Source organism: Neovison vison, chromosome 1, assembly GCF_020171115.1.
Source record: "Neovison vison isolate M4711 chromosome 1, ASM_NN_V1, whole genome shotgun sequence".
Classification (NCBI taxonomy): Eukaryota; Metazoa; Chordata; class Mammalia; order Carnivora; family Mustelidae; genus Neogale; species Neogale vison.
The window spans coordinates 230848005-230865028 of record NC_058091.1 but is presented as its reverse complement, the minus strand read 5'-3'; the positions used below and the strand labels follow the sequence as shown (position 1 = coordinate 230865028).

General features: G+C 41.1%; 1 protein-coding gene across 8 annotated transcripts in view; it reads right to left on the bottom strand.

Moving 5' to 3' along the window:
- ANKRD55 (ankyrin repeat domain 55) overlaps positions 1-17024 on the bottom strand; it is a 537753-nt gene that overhangs the window by 41237 nt on the left and 479492 nt on the right. For all 8 annotated transcript variants that reach the window (XM_044224520.1, XM_044224570.1, XM_044224580.1 and 5 more), the window contains 2 exons: positions 10611-10741; positions 8654-8763 (listed from right to left, as the gene is read on the bottom strand). In XM_044224520.1, coding sequence (XP_044080455.1) covers positions 8654-8763; positions 10611-10741 — 241 coding nt within the window. The remainder of the gene's footprint in view (positions 1-8653; positions 8764-10610; positions 10742-17024) is intronic.

Genomic DNA, 17024 nt, shown 5'->3' with positions numbered 1-17024 from the left:
CAGAGGAAAGACTATGTCAAAAGGCAGCAAGAAGGTGATTCTCTGCAAGCCAAGGGTGACTTCCACCTCCAGAAATTTGAAAAGATACATTTTTGTTGCTTCAGCCATCCAGTCTATGCTACTCTGAGAGGGAAGTCCTACCAAATTAATATACCCAGTCAAGATGATAAAGGATCGTCTATGGGGAGACGGTGAAGGTAATTAATTTTGGAAGAATTATTTGAAGAAATGAAATGGTTTAGGCTTTCCCTCAGATTTTCATTGTGTCTCAGCTTAGATGCCATGTAGTCCTGAGTGTTAAATTGCTATCTGCAATAGAAGAGAAAGTTCCATGTTCCATTAGTGGTAAATGTAACAGAGCTTAATTAGGGATACCCTTCTAGTTATTTGCTGTGGAGGTGAAATAATCAAGAATCCCAAGGTTTAAATCTAGTCTTATCACTGTCTTTTGGGGAGCTGGGATAATGCTGTGATTTAATTCTGCATGACCTCTCTGAGCTTCTGTATCCTCACGTTTATCACGGCGATAATGGCATGGGGATCACGTGGTAAGGACTGAATAACGAAACAGGCATAAAGCTCTTAGTACAGTGACTTGAACAATGTCTCTAAATGCAAGCTTTCTAAATTCTAAAATTCCTCCATCTAATGGGATGAGGCTATAAAAATAATTGCACTTATGGATAATGCTGTTTTTATCTTCATAATTATATTTCATTCCTGGATATATTTTCTCTTATAGTTTCTTTATAAGGCTGGAAGGCAACTGGCAACTGACTTTCTTCTCTCTCTTTACTGGCCATTGTTTAAGCTCTATGGCTCATTTGGTCTGAAGTGTGGGGGGAGAGTGGGAGGGAAAGGCAAGAGGTCAGCTGTGGTCCAGTCTGGTTGTCCTCAGCTAACCCTGAGCAAACTGAGATCGTATGTAGCTAGACAGCATCTCCTAGGACTGCCCCAGAGCAGTGATCACACTGAAAGAAGTTAGGCTCTGACCAGATGGGGATGAGGGAAGGGAGGGCAAGACCTCTTGTCACGTCCTGGGGATGCCTCCAAGAGGGCATGGGATGAATCCTCTACCTGGATATTTCTGTTTGCTTCTCAAATCCATTTGCTACCCTGCAATGTCTTTATCATGCAGGCTCTGACTTCTCTCTGAGTTTGGCCAGGAGAGCTGACAGGAGAGAGGAGGGAAGCCACTTCCTCTTCTGACTTCTTTCTTATACCAAAAACCAGAGCTCCTGCTAGGTGAACCCTCTTCTCCAGGCAGAGCTCTCAGCAGGTCCAATAACAGCTCCCTTTCTTGCCCCTCTGGCCTAGGGGTGGAATATTTTCCTGTTTTGGGGCAGGATGGTGGTGGAGGGGAAGGTGAAGTGGGGAATTATGTTACTATTTCCCATTAGTTAATTTTCAGTAGTCTTCCATGAAGCTTTGTACAGTTACCTTCTCCTATTCCACAACTTCCCTCTTAGGACCTTGATAGATACATGCCAATCTATTTTTGCTTCATACAGTTTGATTCCCAAGTCATTGATTTTCAAAGATGGACACAGAGTCATTGATTTTCAAAGATGGACACAAATTTACAGATAAGTATGCTCGCTCGCTCTCTCTTTTTGGCAGAGCAGATGACTTGAGCCCCAACCTTGTAGGGCCATCCTGCATTGCCTTGGTGGTGATCCAGCCTAGACTAGAAAGCAGGTATTTTGTTCCCAGCCTGGGGCTTCCATGATGTTCCATGGTACAGGGGTAATCTGCCAGGAGCAGGTCCCACATCTGTCTTAATTACCAGAGGACTTGCAGACCTCTTAGTTTTGTTTTCTCAGAGCCCTCGTTCTGTGCTAAGGTGGCTCAGGAGTACTTCTCCCAGAACCCCCAAACTAGTCTCCTCTAAGCACCAGCTCTGTCCTATTCTCAACTCTCTAGGGAGCAGCACAAAGCCTCCCTCATCCCAGGTAGCAGGATAGTAGGTAAACGCCCAGCAGAAGCACTCCCAGACAGGCAGCATGGTGAGTGGTAAGACAACAGATGCTAGGGCCAGACTGCCTCCATTCGAATCCCTGCTCCATTACCAGCCAGCCAGTAAACTTAGGCAAGCTAGGAAACTCTCAGTGCCCGTATTTTCTTACCTTTGAAACAGAAGTAATAATAACACCTACTACTTAAAGATCTGTTGTGATTTTAAGTGTGTCAATACATAAAAAGCACTTAGAATGACATTTACAAGTTCTCTATGATTTAATAATTTTTATTTTTATTTTTTAAAAGATTTTATTTATTTATTTGATAGATATCACAAGTAGGCAGAGAGGCAGGCAGAGAGAGAGAGGGGGGAAACAGGCTCCCCGCTGAGCAGAGAGCCCAATATGGGGCTCGATCCCAGGACCCTGAGATCATGACCTGAGCCGAAGGCAGAGGCTTAAACCACTGAGCCACCCAGGCGCCCCTGATTTAATAATTTTTAGAGAGAGAGTGTGGTAGGTGGGCAGAGGGGGAGAGAGAGAATCTCAAGCAGGTGCCATACCCAGCGTCAAGCCCATGTGAAGCTTGATCTCATGACCCTGAGATCATGACCTGAACCAAAACCAAGAGTTGGACTCTCAACCAAATGAGGCACCCAGGCATCCCTAATTTAATAATTTTTAAAAAATTCCTACTCTTTATGTTTGGGGAACCCCCTGATCTCCATGAGGTGATTGGGAGGCCAGAGATCAACTAGATGTATGTTCAAGTGGGAGCGGCTTGCCTCTTTGGGCTTCTCTGTTTTGCTGGCTCCTTGGGCTCACAGCCCTGGATCTGAACAGCACAGTGATGGCTGGGGAAAAGGCTCCCTAAGTTAGCTGTCTGTCCTCCTGTTCCTAAATCTGCTGACGTGGGGAGTATGCTGTAATACAGCACCCACCCACAGATTAGTATACATCACCTGGCAACTCGAGAAAGGACCCCAAAGAAATAATTTCCTTCTTCCCTCTGTCTGTCATCAAGAGCCATGAAAAGAGGCAGAGCCTCTGGCACTCCGGCAGGGGGAAAAAAGATTGTGCCAGTAACCATGGAGACCATGAAAAAGACTGTGCTGTGAGCCCTGTGGCTGCATTCAGAAGAAATCATTGCTCGCCTTCCAATGCTAGTATGTGCAGCGCTGTACAAACACAGCTCCTTTCTCTTTGGAGATTCATCTTAACCTGCTTTCACGCAGTGCCCTCTGAATCTCCAAGCCAAAGAAGCAAGAAAAGCCATGGCGAGCTGAAAGGGAGAAAACGTGAACCTACTGAGAACTGAGGGTTCAAAGCAGAAAAGGGAACCATGAGATAAAACCTGCACTCCTTTGCTTTTGTCCACCACCTTGCTTTCCTGTTCATAATTATAAATCCCTTATTCCTCCATCAGTTTAAATCCCCCACTGAGCTGCAGCTTAGCTAAGGCTGTGTATTGGAACTTGTTGGTTTGTTCGTGAGTTGTTTCCATCACAGAATCTTGCTGGGAACACAGGGCTAATGGAGGTGACCCCTTGGCTTGTTTATAAGCAGCTACAGTCTGAGGCTTCACTCTAAACAACCTCCAGTAGAGCACTGAGTAGAAGCAGCATGCTATTAGGGTTATCAGATTTTTAAAATGAGTATCAATACCTGAGTTTAAGGACACAATGTGGCCCGTACATATATGTTTTATGATCAGAGGACAAGTAGAGATGAATGTGCACCAGCAAGGTAGGGAAGGGAGTTGCAGGGGAGCTGAATGGTTGAGTTGATGTTCTTTGGATTCTAAAGACTAGCAACAGTCTTGCAGCGGCCAAGGGAAGGCCACCCCAAGATGGTCTACTTTGGCATGGACATTACTTTGAGTTTAAAGCAATCAAAACTCAGTAGATTCAGAAAGAGCTCTTTTGCTCCCCTTCAACTGCCTGCCTCTACCTGAAGAGAGCTATTAACAGAGATTCCCTTTCACCTAAGAAACATCCTGTCTAATAGGGCAATCTTTGTTTTCCAAATATGTCCTCTCATCTTTCTTCTCATGGTCTTCTTCCCCTTGTATGCTCAGATCCCAACCCCTCTCCTTAGGTTATCTTCATGTTACTTGACTGTCTTTGGAATTTCCATGTCTGTGTGGATTCCCAGTACACATGCTACTAACTTTTAGTTTTACCTGTGAATCTGTCTCATGTCAATTTGATGCTTAGCCCAGCTAGAAAAACTCTGAAGGGTAGAGCAAACAACTCGTCCCCAATGCAAAAATGGGTATATTTTTTGTGGACCTGTGTGTGCTAAGGTAAAGAAGACGGGGGTGAGAACTGGTGAGGTGACAATAGCAGGAATTTGTTCTTTAGCACTGATCTATAGTATTTCTTTATTTCTATCCATCTTGCATCACAATTATTAGTACTATCATCAATATAACCAACACTTACTGAACACTGATGATTGACAGTGTTCAGTGCTTTTCACATGTTTTCTCATTTACTTCTACCTTTTTACTATGAGATAAATATTGTATTATTTATACCTTGTAGGAAAGCAAGTTAGCTGAGCTTTGTCATGTTAATATGGTCATTAAGAGGTGGACCAGATTCAAACCCAGTTAGTCTAACTCCAGATCTTCCATGCCTGGCCACCCTTTACCTCAATCCAAAAAGGATTTTAGGTGGTTTTCAGATAATAGTAAAACAAGATTACAAATGAAGAAACTAAGCAAAGTGAAAACAAGGGCAAAGAGAGAGCAAGAAAAGATGATGCAATTATGGTCCTACATGTGTGCCAAAGGTGGGACACAAATTGGGCTATGGGTTTTTTAAACACACAGAGAGAAGAACACAAGTCACAGCTTCCATATAGTAAAAATCAATAATTTATCAGGAGAAGCACAGCAGTTCCTTCTTTAGTAGAAATCCTTTTTGTGGTTTTTCATTTTTTTAGATGCTGTGACAAAGTATTTCCTGACACTGAGACAATAAGGAATTTTGTAAAGTTTTTTAAGGTAGGGCTTAATGACAGAATGTGGCAGTTAAAATACATCCTTTAGGGTTTGCAGCAGTGGATTCTCAGAACATAACAGGCCCCCTGGGCAGGTTATTTATCCTTACACATGCACTAGGTAATAAATTATCTTCTTAGTGCCTCAGCTTCCTTAGCCATAAAATGGGGATAGAGATACCTATTACATAAAGGTGTAGTCAAGATTAGATGAAATAATACATGGAAAACACTCAGAACCTTGCTCAGAATATGGTAAATAATCAGTGATGGTTGTCCTCCTTTTCTTCATATTATAAATGCAGATTTATATACTTTAGTGGTTAGCCTGAACCAGCCGAAAGTTGTATCCACTTAGGAAAATTAAGCAAACAGGTTTGCATGGCCTAATGGAAGGTCACTACTTCTACATTATGTCTGTAGGATTAGAAAGTACCCACAAGCCAGACCAATTTTTTTCTCTTTTTTCCAGAAAACAATTACAGTTTCATGCTGGCACACAAACAGATAGAAGAAAGAGAGAGGCCAAATTTCATGCCAGAGAGCATGGCTTGGCTACTTTCTGCTTAAAACACTGAATGCAGATGCTATCAAACACTCTGTGCCTGTATTTTTTCTCATAAAACAATGATAAAATACCTAATTTTAAGCAACATAATTCCATAGAGAATTTTTAAAGGCAAACTAGTTTCTAAACGTTCTCTAGGGAACAAAGCCAGTTGCTTTGCTATATTGATTGTTGAAGTTTAACCCAATTCATTTCTCAAGAACATTTACCAGAAATGATGTTTTGGTTTTGCAGTAGTTAATCTTAACCTTTGGGTTTTCCTAGTTACCACAGCTACTATTATCATAATCAAAGTAGGATTTCATCTTTCAGAATCAGCTAAGTGTCCATTTAGGATAATAACATTGTATCATCAGGACACAGAAGGATGTTTATTTTTCTGGCTTCTCCTCTTCCGAAGGTGGTGATTGGGTCATTAGGTATAATTTCAAGAGAAGGGGAAGCCACAACTCTGTGTTATCTGTTATAGTGATGTAATATAAATCCTAGAGAGTCTAGAGCCACTGCTGGGCATAATAAGAAATAGACTAATATGTCCATGAAAGAGGAAGTACAGTTGGATTGGTTTTCAATTCATTACTGCAGTGATTTGAGATGGTGAGCCCAATCAACTGACCAAGTTCACCTTGAGTGTGATTTTAACTGACAAGTCTTGGTTCGCCCCTCAGGTGCAATGGCATGATGATGGAGAGAGCTTTTCACCAAAATTCATGACCTCCTTTTTTGGACTGGAGTTACTGCCAGGAGGTGGATTCTATTCTATATTCCCAAGTGCTCCTTATACCTATGTGTGGTATGGGACCAGTACGGTAAATGACTACTCTTTATTAAAAGAATGTGAGCAGACGTGAATTGTATCAAAGGCTGAGATTTTAAAGAAATAAGAGGGTTATCTCCACATTACTCTTTTCCCATTCCCAGGCTTAATAAAGAAGAATTCTTTGATCCTAGAGGATCATGGAGTCACAAAATGGAAGTAACTTAGATCCCTGAGTTACCATGCAGAAGCAAACCCTCCCAACCCAGGAATGCCTACATTGGACAAAGCTCTTCCTGTGTTAAAACCTGGAAGCTTTGGGTTTAATGTGTTACAAAAGCTATAATCATGATAAGAAAAAGCAGTCATTTCTCTTCCAGAGTCAGGCAGATTTTGAAATGACCACTGGGTGAGGCAGGCAGAATGAAGTAGAGCCAATCAAGGCAGAATAGTCTTAAAAAAATATATATATATATCTATCTATATAGATATAGGTATATCTATATAGATAGATAGATATAGATATAGATATATATAATATTTTTTAAATTATATATCTATATATATATCTATATTTGACAGAAAAAGAGAGAGAGCTCACAAGTAGACAGAGCAGCAGGCAAAGAGAGAGAGGGAGAAGCAGGCTCCCCACTGAGCAGAGAACCCCGATGTGCGGCTCCATCCCAGGACCCGGAGATCATGACCTGAGCTAAAGGCAGAGGCCCAACACACTTAGCTACCCAGGCGCCCTGGCAGAAGAGTCTTAAAGGCACATTTTAAATATATATATTTTTAAGATTATTCTTAGGAAAACAGTGTGATTTTGTAACTAAATATTTTTGTGGGTTGTCCAGAAAAGTCATTCTTTCTTTTTCCCGACTCATCAAAAAAGAGTCATCCCTTATGATGTCTACTGATTGTTAGCTCTGAGCTTGCTGTTTCTTCTCTAAACTTCCTTGTTTTGTTGGGCTTTGAGTAAATCCTAGGTTTTTTTTTTTTTTTATTATTCCTGGATATAATCCAATGATAACAAGAGGTAGTTCTTGGTTGGGAATAGTTCTGGAATTTCCCAAATCCTTTTGGTGTAAAACAGAATGAAATGAAGAAATCCTGTTAACCTCTCGACCTTGGTCTCATGAACCCCCCAACAGAGCTTTAGTTTTAGTTCTGGATACAGGGTCTAGGGGATGAGTCTCCCAGAATGCCCCCCTGTGGTGCTGGTCTGCGCCTACCTCTGGGGAATGCTAAATTCCTGTCAGAGGCATGTTCTGTTCTGCAGAAGTTAAGGAAGTGCCCAGAATGTTGCTGATTCCACAGTGGAAAATGCTGTTATTAGGTGCTCCAAGGGCTTTCAAAAGATTATAGACTGAGGCCTTTAGACACAGAGGATTGGGGAAGCTATACTTGGTCTGGACAAAACTTTTTCCTTTGTTGCTCAATTGTCTTACAAAAATGTGACCCTTTTGATCATCCAGCTTACTTGAGTATATTTCTTCATACAGCTCCCAGCGGCTTAGACCCCTGGTTCTCTTTCTAACCCACTTGTTTCTCTGACTCACTCTACTTTGCTGGGTCCCTTGCCTCCTTCCAACCCATAAACATTAAGCATGACTCTGGGGCACCTGGGTGGCTCAGTTAAGTGTCTGACTCTTGACTTTGGCTCAGTTTGTGCTCTCAGGGTCCTGGGATGAGTCCCTCATCAGGCTGTGCACTCAGTGGGGAGTTTCCTTGGGGGTTCTCTCCGTCTCTCTCTGCCCCTCCCCCTGCTCAGTCTCTCCCTCTAAAAGAAAGAAAGAAAGAAAGAAATCTTAAAGAGGAATGTTGGCATGACTCTGACTTTAGACATTAATCTTTATGCCCAGTCAGTGCTTTTCCATTCCCCTCCCCACTATCTGAAATTATCCTGTTTATTTTGAAATTACCCTCTTTATTTGTTTACTGGTATGCCACTTAGCACCTTCACTAGAATATGAGCTCTTTAAGGTCAGAGACCCTGTCTGCTTAATGGGAACCCCTACGGCACAGAATAGCACTTGGTCTATCATTAAGTACTCAAGATTTATTGAATCAATAACTGCCTGGTTGAATGAATAAGTGAATTCAGATAATAAAAAAATTAGCATTTCTTAAATCAGAGATTAGGAGAAAAGGGTTTTATTGAAGTAGGAGGGGATTTGAGATAAGAGTTTAAGATTCTTCCAGGATATTTTGATTTACTGAAATGTGGTCCTATCTGTTACAACTTCAAAAAAAAAAAAAATGGACAGGTTTTGTTTTTATTCACCACCGAGGTTGATTAAGTGACATTCTAATCCAAGTTAAGTTCCTTGCCAACGTGAGCATTGTGTGAACCTGGCTACTTACCTCACATCGGGCTCAGCAGTGGCAGCATGCAGTGGCAGACGGCCATTTTTATCTGGGATATTGTGCTTGGCACCATTTCGAAGCAGACTCACACAGCCTTCCAGCCAACCCTGAAATACAGGAGCAACTGTGTCATTATATAACACAGCCTGGTATAACACAGACCAACAAACTTTCTCCAATCTTCTTTCTTTTCTTCAGTGTGGCTAAAGCCATGTCTTACTGATCTGAAGTGGTTAAGTGGTTAATTTCAGCACTTCAACGTAAGGCTGATGGTCTTGAGGTGTGGCTTCCTGAGTTTCCTAGACTCTCTCCTCTGTCTCCCATTCCCCATTTCTTTCTTGCTGTTTTCCACTTTAATACTGAATTCCTAGGGCTAAATGTGGCGCATGGTAACTGTAGCCTCTCATTCTACGGGCTTAGCTCCAAATCATGCTTGTCAATGGTCTGACCCAGGTGCCATGGTCCAATTCCAGAAATTGGGCTCCTATGTCACTCTTGAGTTCCAGCCTCTACTCTGTGCCTCAGTTTATATCTGATAAGCAAGCTTTGGTCCACTTTTCTAAGTTTCCTTTCTAGGAACTACAAGGGTAATATTTTGCTTATCCTAGTCTGTCTTCTCCCAGTGTCTAGAATCCTGACCTGAGCCCTAACCCAAAGGGTGGGACCCCGCCATCTCGTTGGCTGATTTTTCGGATGCTGAATACAGGGCTACTACCAGGACCCTCTAAGATTTCCCTATAGCTGTGTTTCACCTACTATGAATTTCCCCCAAGAAACTTCATGTAAACTCCCTGCTGTCCACTCATCCTCCAGATTGGGAGTGATACTGCTGCACCTCATGCTTGTTGCCTTCCTGGTTCGTCCTTAGAACTGGGCCATTTCCCCACTATCTCTCATTTCAGAGGGCAAATAAAATAGCCAGCTAGTCCTCCCTCCATTTCTGTTCTACACTACTTTAAGTAACTGACTCAACTCTACTGATAACAAAGTTTGGCTAAGGAGAACGCCTCCTACATTCATCCAGAGCCATTGGGGTTACTCATTCAATTATAAGTAGACATATAAGTAGATGAAACTATTATTATGAAGAGTAATATATATAACTCTCTCTCCTGCCTTCCTCCGCTCCTGTATAGTTAAACTTGAAGACTACCTGGTCCAATGAGAATGACTGATTTCCCCTAACAATACTGGAAGCAGTGAAAATCAAAATGTCATTAAATGAATGGAAAAGAAAGATAATGAAAAAAGAACCTTTTGGTTCTGGAAATTCTGGAAAGAATTCTTTCAGTGAGAGCACACTCATAGGTTCTAATATTGAACATCGTTTTGAGGTGACCAATAATATATGTCTTAAGTAGAAGCAAATGTTGTTCAGTCAAATGTTGCAGTTTCCTAAAGTATTAAATCTGGTTTTAGTTCCTAATGTCCAAGTCATCAAAATCTCTGATTAAAAGGAAAAAATATGACCGGGAGACCCAAAAGAAAGGCATGCTGGACAAATTTTTCAGTTGCCTAAGTTTTAGTTTTTGAAAACAGACCTTCTGGTGGGGGAGGGGTTGAAACGTTTTTATCATTTTGCAACATTTCCTGGAACTGTGTGTATGTGGTTTTCTTTTTTTCTTCGGAAAAGAAATCAGAAAATCACTGAATATACTTGAAACCAGTGGTCACTATTCAGAACCAACAAGTACGTTTTTACTCACTATGCTCTGGGTGGTTACACATGTGTTTCTCTTTCACTTATGATAAATGTAGGATACTATTTTTTACTACATTTTACAAATGAGGAAGGAGGTAAAGTCATTTGCCTAAGTTTATATACATCCATAGTAAATACATTTGTATACTGAGTTTGGAGCTGTGATAGACACTTCTCCTGCAAGAGGGATCCCATAACAACACATTTAGCCCTCCCCATTCCCCTGACAGTCACCAAAGACATGATTGGTACCAGATAGGTTGCCAGGCACAGACTTGTGCGACCATAAGCATCCTGCATGTTAATATTGGCCCCCATCTTCAACAACAGCTTCACTGTGTCCACTTGACGTCCAGAAACCGCATGCATCAAGGGTGTACATCCTGGAAGGAGACATTTCAACAGTCTTTAATAATATTTGACTTGTGAAATTTATGGGCAAACTTTATTTGCCCATATATGTGCTCTTTGCAGATAAACGAGCTGCTCTCAACACAGACGCAGCTGTTGAGCTACATGGGACAGGAGAGAAATGAAGATCATTATTGCTACATTAATACAAACTATGTATTTTTTTTCTGGTTCTGTTAAATCTTCTGTTATTTTGCAGTAATGGGTGATTAAAACATTTTGTGCCAATAATAAAAATTCCTCATTACTACCTTGAAAATTAGCATGACTTGGGACATAATAGGCAGGTTTATCCTGACTTGGTTTGAACAATGTAGAATCTGGAAGTGTCTGGAAAGCAACTCCAGCCAGGCAGACAGGTCTAGCCCACTTTTATTAGAGGTGGTGGGTGATAAAGGGCAGCCTAGCCTTAGCTTGCACGCAATCTAAAGAAAAGGGTCCACCCTTATTGAAATACTTCTCTGTTTTGGTTATTAATTTAAGCCAAGGCATTTGGTTCTTCATGTCTTTTCTTTCTGAACAAAAACAGAGATGAAATTACACATTGTAAACAACCTGTAGGTTTGTGGGGACAAGCCAGGCTGGTAAGGCAGAATCCAGGTGCTTCACACTCCTTCAGGTGAAGAAACCAAATCTCAGACACAGTCCCTTGCCAACCTGAGACGTGTTTACAGGTGTTTTTGTTGGCGATTCACACCTTCTTCTAGTGAACTACAAGCTATGAACCTAGGAGATCCCAGAGAACGGACAAATGGAGGGACTGCTGTTCTCACCAAAAGACTGCCCTGGCAACCCAGTTGCTTTGCAGATCTCTCCCTTCCAATGCTCTTTGGGTAAAAGCAGCAGTGAAGCGCTATGTCTTAAATAGTTGCAATTGTTCCTTCTTTATTTCTTCCTCCCTCTCCTCTTTCCCTTCTGTCTTCCCTCGTTAATCCCTACTGTCCCTCCCTCCATCTCAATTCCTTTTTCTGTTTGTGGGTGTTGAATTGGTCTAGCGCCTGTTTGTTGAAGAGGCTGGCTTTCACCGAATTACATTTGCACCTTTGTCAGAGATCAGTCGAGTATATTTGTGTGAGTCTATTTCTGAATTTTTTGGTCTTTTCCTTAATCCATGTGTGCATCCCTCAGCCACTACCACAGTCTTGATTTCTGTAGCCGTAGAATAAATCTTGAAATTTGGCAGACTGATTCCTCCTACTTTATTCTTTTTTTTTAAAACATTTTTATTTTTTAAAAAGATTTTATTTATTTATTTGACAGACAGAGATCACAAGTAGGCAGAGGGGCAGGCAGAGAGAGAGGAAGGGAAGCAGGCTCCCTGATGCGGAGCTCAATCCCAGGACTCTGGGATCATGACCTGAGCCAAAGGCAGAGGCTCAACCTGTTGAGCCACCCAGGTGCCCCAACCTTTTAAGTTTTAATTCCAGTTAGTTAATAAACAGTGTGATATTAGTTTTAGGTATACAGTATAGTGATTCAACACTTCCATACATCATCCAGTGCCCATCACAGCCAGTGCCCTCCTTAATTTCCATCACATTTTTAACCCAACCCTCCAACTTCCTCCCCTCTGGTAGCCATCAGTGTGTTCTCTATAAGTTAAAGTCTGTTTCTTGGTTTATCTCTCTTTTTTTCCCCTTTGCTCATTTGTTTTGTTTCTTAAATTCCACATATGAGTGAAATCATACAGTGTTTGTCTTTAAGTGACTTATTTTGCTTAGAATTATATTTTCTAGCTCCATCCATGTTGTTGCAAATGACAAGATCTCATTCTTTTTTATGGTTGAATGATATCCCACTGTATATAGATATAGATACAGACATAGAAATAGAAATAGAAATAGATATAGATATATAAAATCAATCACATCTTCTCTACACATTCATGGAAACTTGGGCTGCTTTCATATCTTGGCTACTGTCGATAATGCTATAAACATAGGGGCATGTATTCCTTTGAGTTAGTGTTTCTGTATTTTTGTGGGTAATAGGGTAGTTCTATTTTTAACTTTTTGGGGCAACTCCATACTTTTTCCCCACAATGGCTGCATCAGTTTGCATTCCCATCAACAATACATGAGAGTTCCTATTTTTCCACATTCTTAACCAACATCTGTTGTATCTTGTGTTGTTGATTTTAGCCATTCTGATGGGTCTGAGGTGATACCACATTGTAGTTTTGATTTTCATTTCCCTGATGATAAGTGATGATGAACATCTTTTCAGTTCTCAGTTGGCCATGTGTATGCCTTTTTTGGAGAAATATCTGTTCATGCCTTCTGTTCATTTTTAAACTGCATTATTTGTTTTTAGGTGTTGAGTTTTATAAGTCCTTTATATATTTCGCACACTAACCCTTTATCAGAGATGTCACTTGCAAATATCTTCTCCCATTCCACAGATTGCCTTTCAGTTTTGTTGGTTTTTGTTTCCCTTTGTTGGCTTTTGTTTCCCTTGCCTCAGGAGATGCATCTAGACAAAAGTTGCTACAACCAAAGTCAAAGAAGTTCTCTGTCATGATTTTTATGGCTTCGGTTCTCACATTTAGGTTTTTAATCCATTTTGAATTTATTTTTGTGTATGGTGTGAGAAACTGGTCCAGTTTCTTTCTTTTGCTTGTTGCTGTCTTGTTTTCCCAACACCATTTGTTGGAGAGAGTATCCCTTTCCCATTGGATATTCTTTCCTGCTTTGTTGAAGATTAATTGACCATATAGTTGTGGGTCTATTTTTGCTTTTTCTGTTCTGTTCTGTTGAGCTGTATGTCTACTTTTGTGCAAGTACCATACTATTTTGACTACTACAGCTCTGTAATATAACTGAAGTCCAGAATTACGATACCTCCAGCGTCGTTTTTCTTTTTCAAGATTGCTTTGGCTATTCAGGGTCTTTTGTGGTTCCATACAAATTTTTAGAATTGTTTGCTCTAGTTCTGTAAAAAATGCTGCTGGTATTTTGATAGGGATTGTGTTAAATGTGTAGATGGCTTTGAGTAGTATGGACATTTTAACAATATTTGTTCTTTCAGTAAGTACATGAGCATGGAATGGCTTTCCATTTCTTTGTGTCCTCTTCAATTTCTTTCATTAGTATTTTATAGTTTTCAGAGCACAGGTCTTTCATTTCTTTGGTTAAGTTCATTCCTAAGTGTCTCACAGTTTTTGGTGGAGTTGCAAATGGGACTGCTACCTTAATTTCGCTTTCTGGTGCTTCGTTATTGGTGAGAGAAGAGCACCAGATTTCTGTCCGTTGTGCCGCAACTTCACTGAATTCATCTATCAGTTCTAACAGTTTTTTGGTAGAGTCTTTTCAGTTTTCTATATAAGTATGATGTCATCTGCAAATAGTAGTTTTACTACTTCCTTACTGATTTGGACACATTTAGTCCTTTTTCTCATATGATTGCTGTAGCTGGGATTTCCAATATTATGTTCAATGGAAGCAGTTCTTGAAAGTAGTAACTTTATGAAAAGGAGATCCTGGCGTGCCCTGCAGTGTGGTGTCCCCCTGTTTACTAGAATGTGGCCCTTCGAGAAGAACACCCTATGTGTGCTGCTTATGCCCTGCTATTGGCATCTGAGTCACTTTTCCTTTCAGTGCAGTCCTCTGCACTGACTCTGTGCCTTTTGTGGGCTGTGTTTGCTCTGTGGTGTTAATGGGACCCAGGGAGCTCTGAGGGAGAATGCCCACTGGGGAACTTCAGAGTGGGGGGGGGGGAGTGTGTTGGGCCATTAATTCTATGCTGGATCTCCTGAAGTACTGTGGTGGCTGAAAGCTGTACCCCGGCACCAGGGGTCATGCGGCTGTCTGGGGGCTGCACTCTGGTTGGGTGCTGTGGCTGGGCGGGGCACAGGGGGCAGTTGTGCTCCTGGCTGCTGGGCAGGGCATGTGCAAAGCTTTAACAAAATGTGCCTTGAGCTCTGGGCCAAGGCTATAAGTGTCTGTGCAGCCCCAACTCCCACATGTGGCTCTGTGTTTATGATGTGGGATAGGGGAGGAAAATGGTGCCTGCCAGTTCCCTCATTTTCAGAAATCAATATGAGCAGATCTGTCTCCCACTTGCCCCTGCTGTTATGTAACCTGCCATTTTTGTGTTGCCTCCACATAGTCTGCTGTCTCGTTAAGGGTATCAACTCAGCCATCACTTGCCCTCCTGGGCTCACCCAGTGCTGAGTCAGCTGACTTTTAAAGATTAGGCTCCAAGTCCACTGGTTTTAAAAACTCAAAGAATTCAGCCCCTCTTCATAAAAAACATTATGGGAATTGGTCTTCCCTGTGTGAGGTACTGTGTAAGGGGCCTGTTTCTGTTCACACTCCATGTGCATCTCCCTCCCTCCTTCAGGTAGCTTTCCCCCACCTCACCTTCCTGACCTTCCTAAACTTTCAGAGGCAGCTAATTCTCTATTTAGTTGTGGAGTTTGTTCTGCCAATCTTTGGGTCACTCTCCAGTTTATTTACTTGATGATGGATAATACCTAGTAAACATGGGATGGTGTGAGCCCGGGTTCCTCCTACACCTCTATCTTCTAAGTTCTCCTTCCTACTTTACTCTTCTTCAGAATTGATCTCTACTAATTCTTTGGCCTTTTTATATAATTTGAGATAATTCTGTGTATCTCTACAAAAAAATCTTGCCGGGGTTTGATAGAAATTGCATTAAGCCTGTATATGAATTTGAAAAGCACTGCATATTTACTATCTTGAGTCCTCTAATCCATGAGCATGATAGGCCTTTCCATTTATTTAGATCTCCTCTGATTTCTGTCATTAGCATTTCATAGTTTTGAGTATATAAATCTTTTTTTTTTTTTTAAAGATTTTGTTTATTTTTTTGACAGCGATCACAAGTAGGCAGAGAGGCAGGCAGAGAGACAGAGAGGAGGAACAGGCTCCCCACTCAGCAGAGAGCCCGACTTGGGGGCTTTGTTGAGTGATTTTAAATGGTATTACAGGTTTCTGTTTTGTTTGGTTTTGTTTGCTTTTTTTTTTCATGAGAGAGAGAAAGAGAGAGCAGGGGGAGGGACAGAGGGAGAGAAAGGTTTTTTGTTTTTTTTTTAAAGATTTTATTTATTTATTTTACAGAAGGAGCGAGTACAAGCAGGCAGAGTGGCAGGCAGAGGGAGAGAGAAGCAGGCAGAGGGAGAAAGAAGCAGGTTCCCTGCCAAGCAAGGAGCCTGAAGGGCACTTGATCCCAGGACCCCAGAATCATGACCTGAGCCAAAGGCAGCCAGTTAACCGACTGAGCCACCCAGGTGCCTCAAGAAAGAGAGATTCTTTTTTTTTTTTTTTAAGAAAGAGAGATTCTTTTTTTTTTTTTTTCCTAAAGATTTTATTTATTTATTTGACAGAGAGAGAGATCACAAGTAGGCAGAGAGGTAGGCAGAGAGAGAGAGAGAGATGAGGAAGCAGGCTCCCTGCTGAGCAGAGAGCCTGATGCGGGACTCGATCCCAGGACCCTGAGATCATGACCTGAGCCGAAGGCAGCGGCTTAACCCACTGAGCCACCCAGGCACCCGAAAGAGAGATTCTTAAGCAGGCTTCAAGTTCAGCATGGAGCCAGATGAAGGGTTTGATTACACAACACTGAGATCATGACCTGAGCTGAAATCAAGAACTGGACACTTAACCAACTGAACCACACAGGCATCCCAAAGGGTATTATAGTTTTAATTTGATGTCCATGTGTTCATTTCTGGTATATAGAAATACAATTTGTTTTTCTGACTACACTAAACTCACCTAGTTGTAGAAGGTTTTTTGGTAGCTTCCTTAGGATTTTCTATGTAGAAAATCAAGCTGTACAAAAGGGAATAGTTTTATTTTTTTCATTTTCAATAGATATGCTTTTTATTTCCTTTTCTTGCATTTTTGCACTGGCTAGAACTTCTGCCATTGTGCTGAAGTAAGTAAGAGTGAACATCTTTGCTTTGTTCCTGATCTTAGGAACAAAGCATTCAGTATTTTTTTACCATTAAGTAAAATGTTAGCTCTGGGGTTTTCTTTCTTTTTTTATAGATCAAATTGAGGATGTGCCCCTCTATTCCTATTTTTGTGAGTTTTTAATCCCTACTGTGTATAAAATTTTTTCACATGCTTTTCTGCATTCATTGATATGATCATGTAATTTTCCTTCTTTAGCTGGTTAATATGATGGATTACATTGGTTTTGAAATGCTGAGTCACATAATTCCTACAACAAATTCCACTTGGTTATGGTACATAATTCTAGTTACAAATCACTGACTTTTATTTGCTA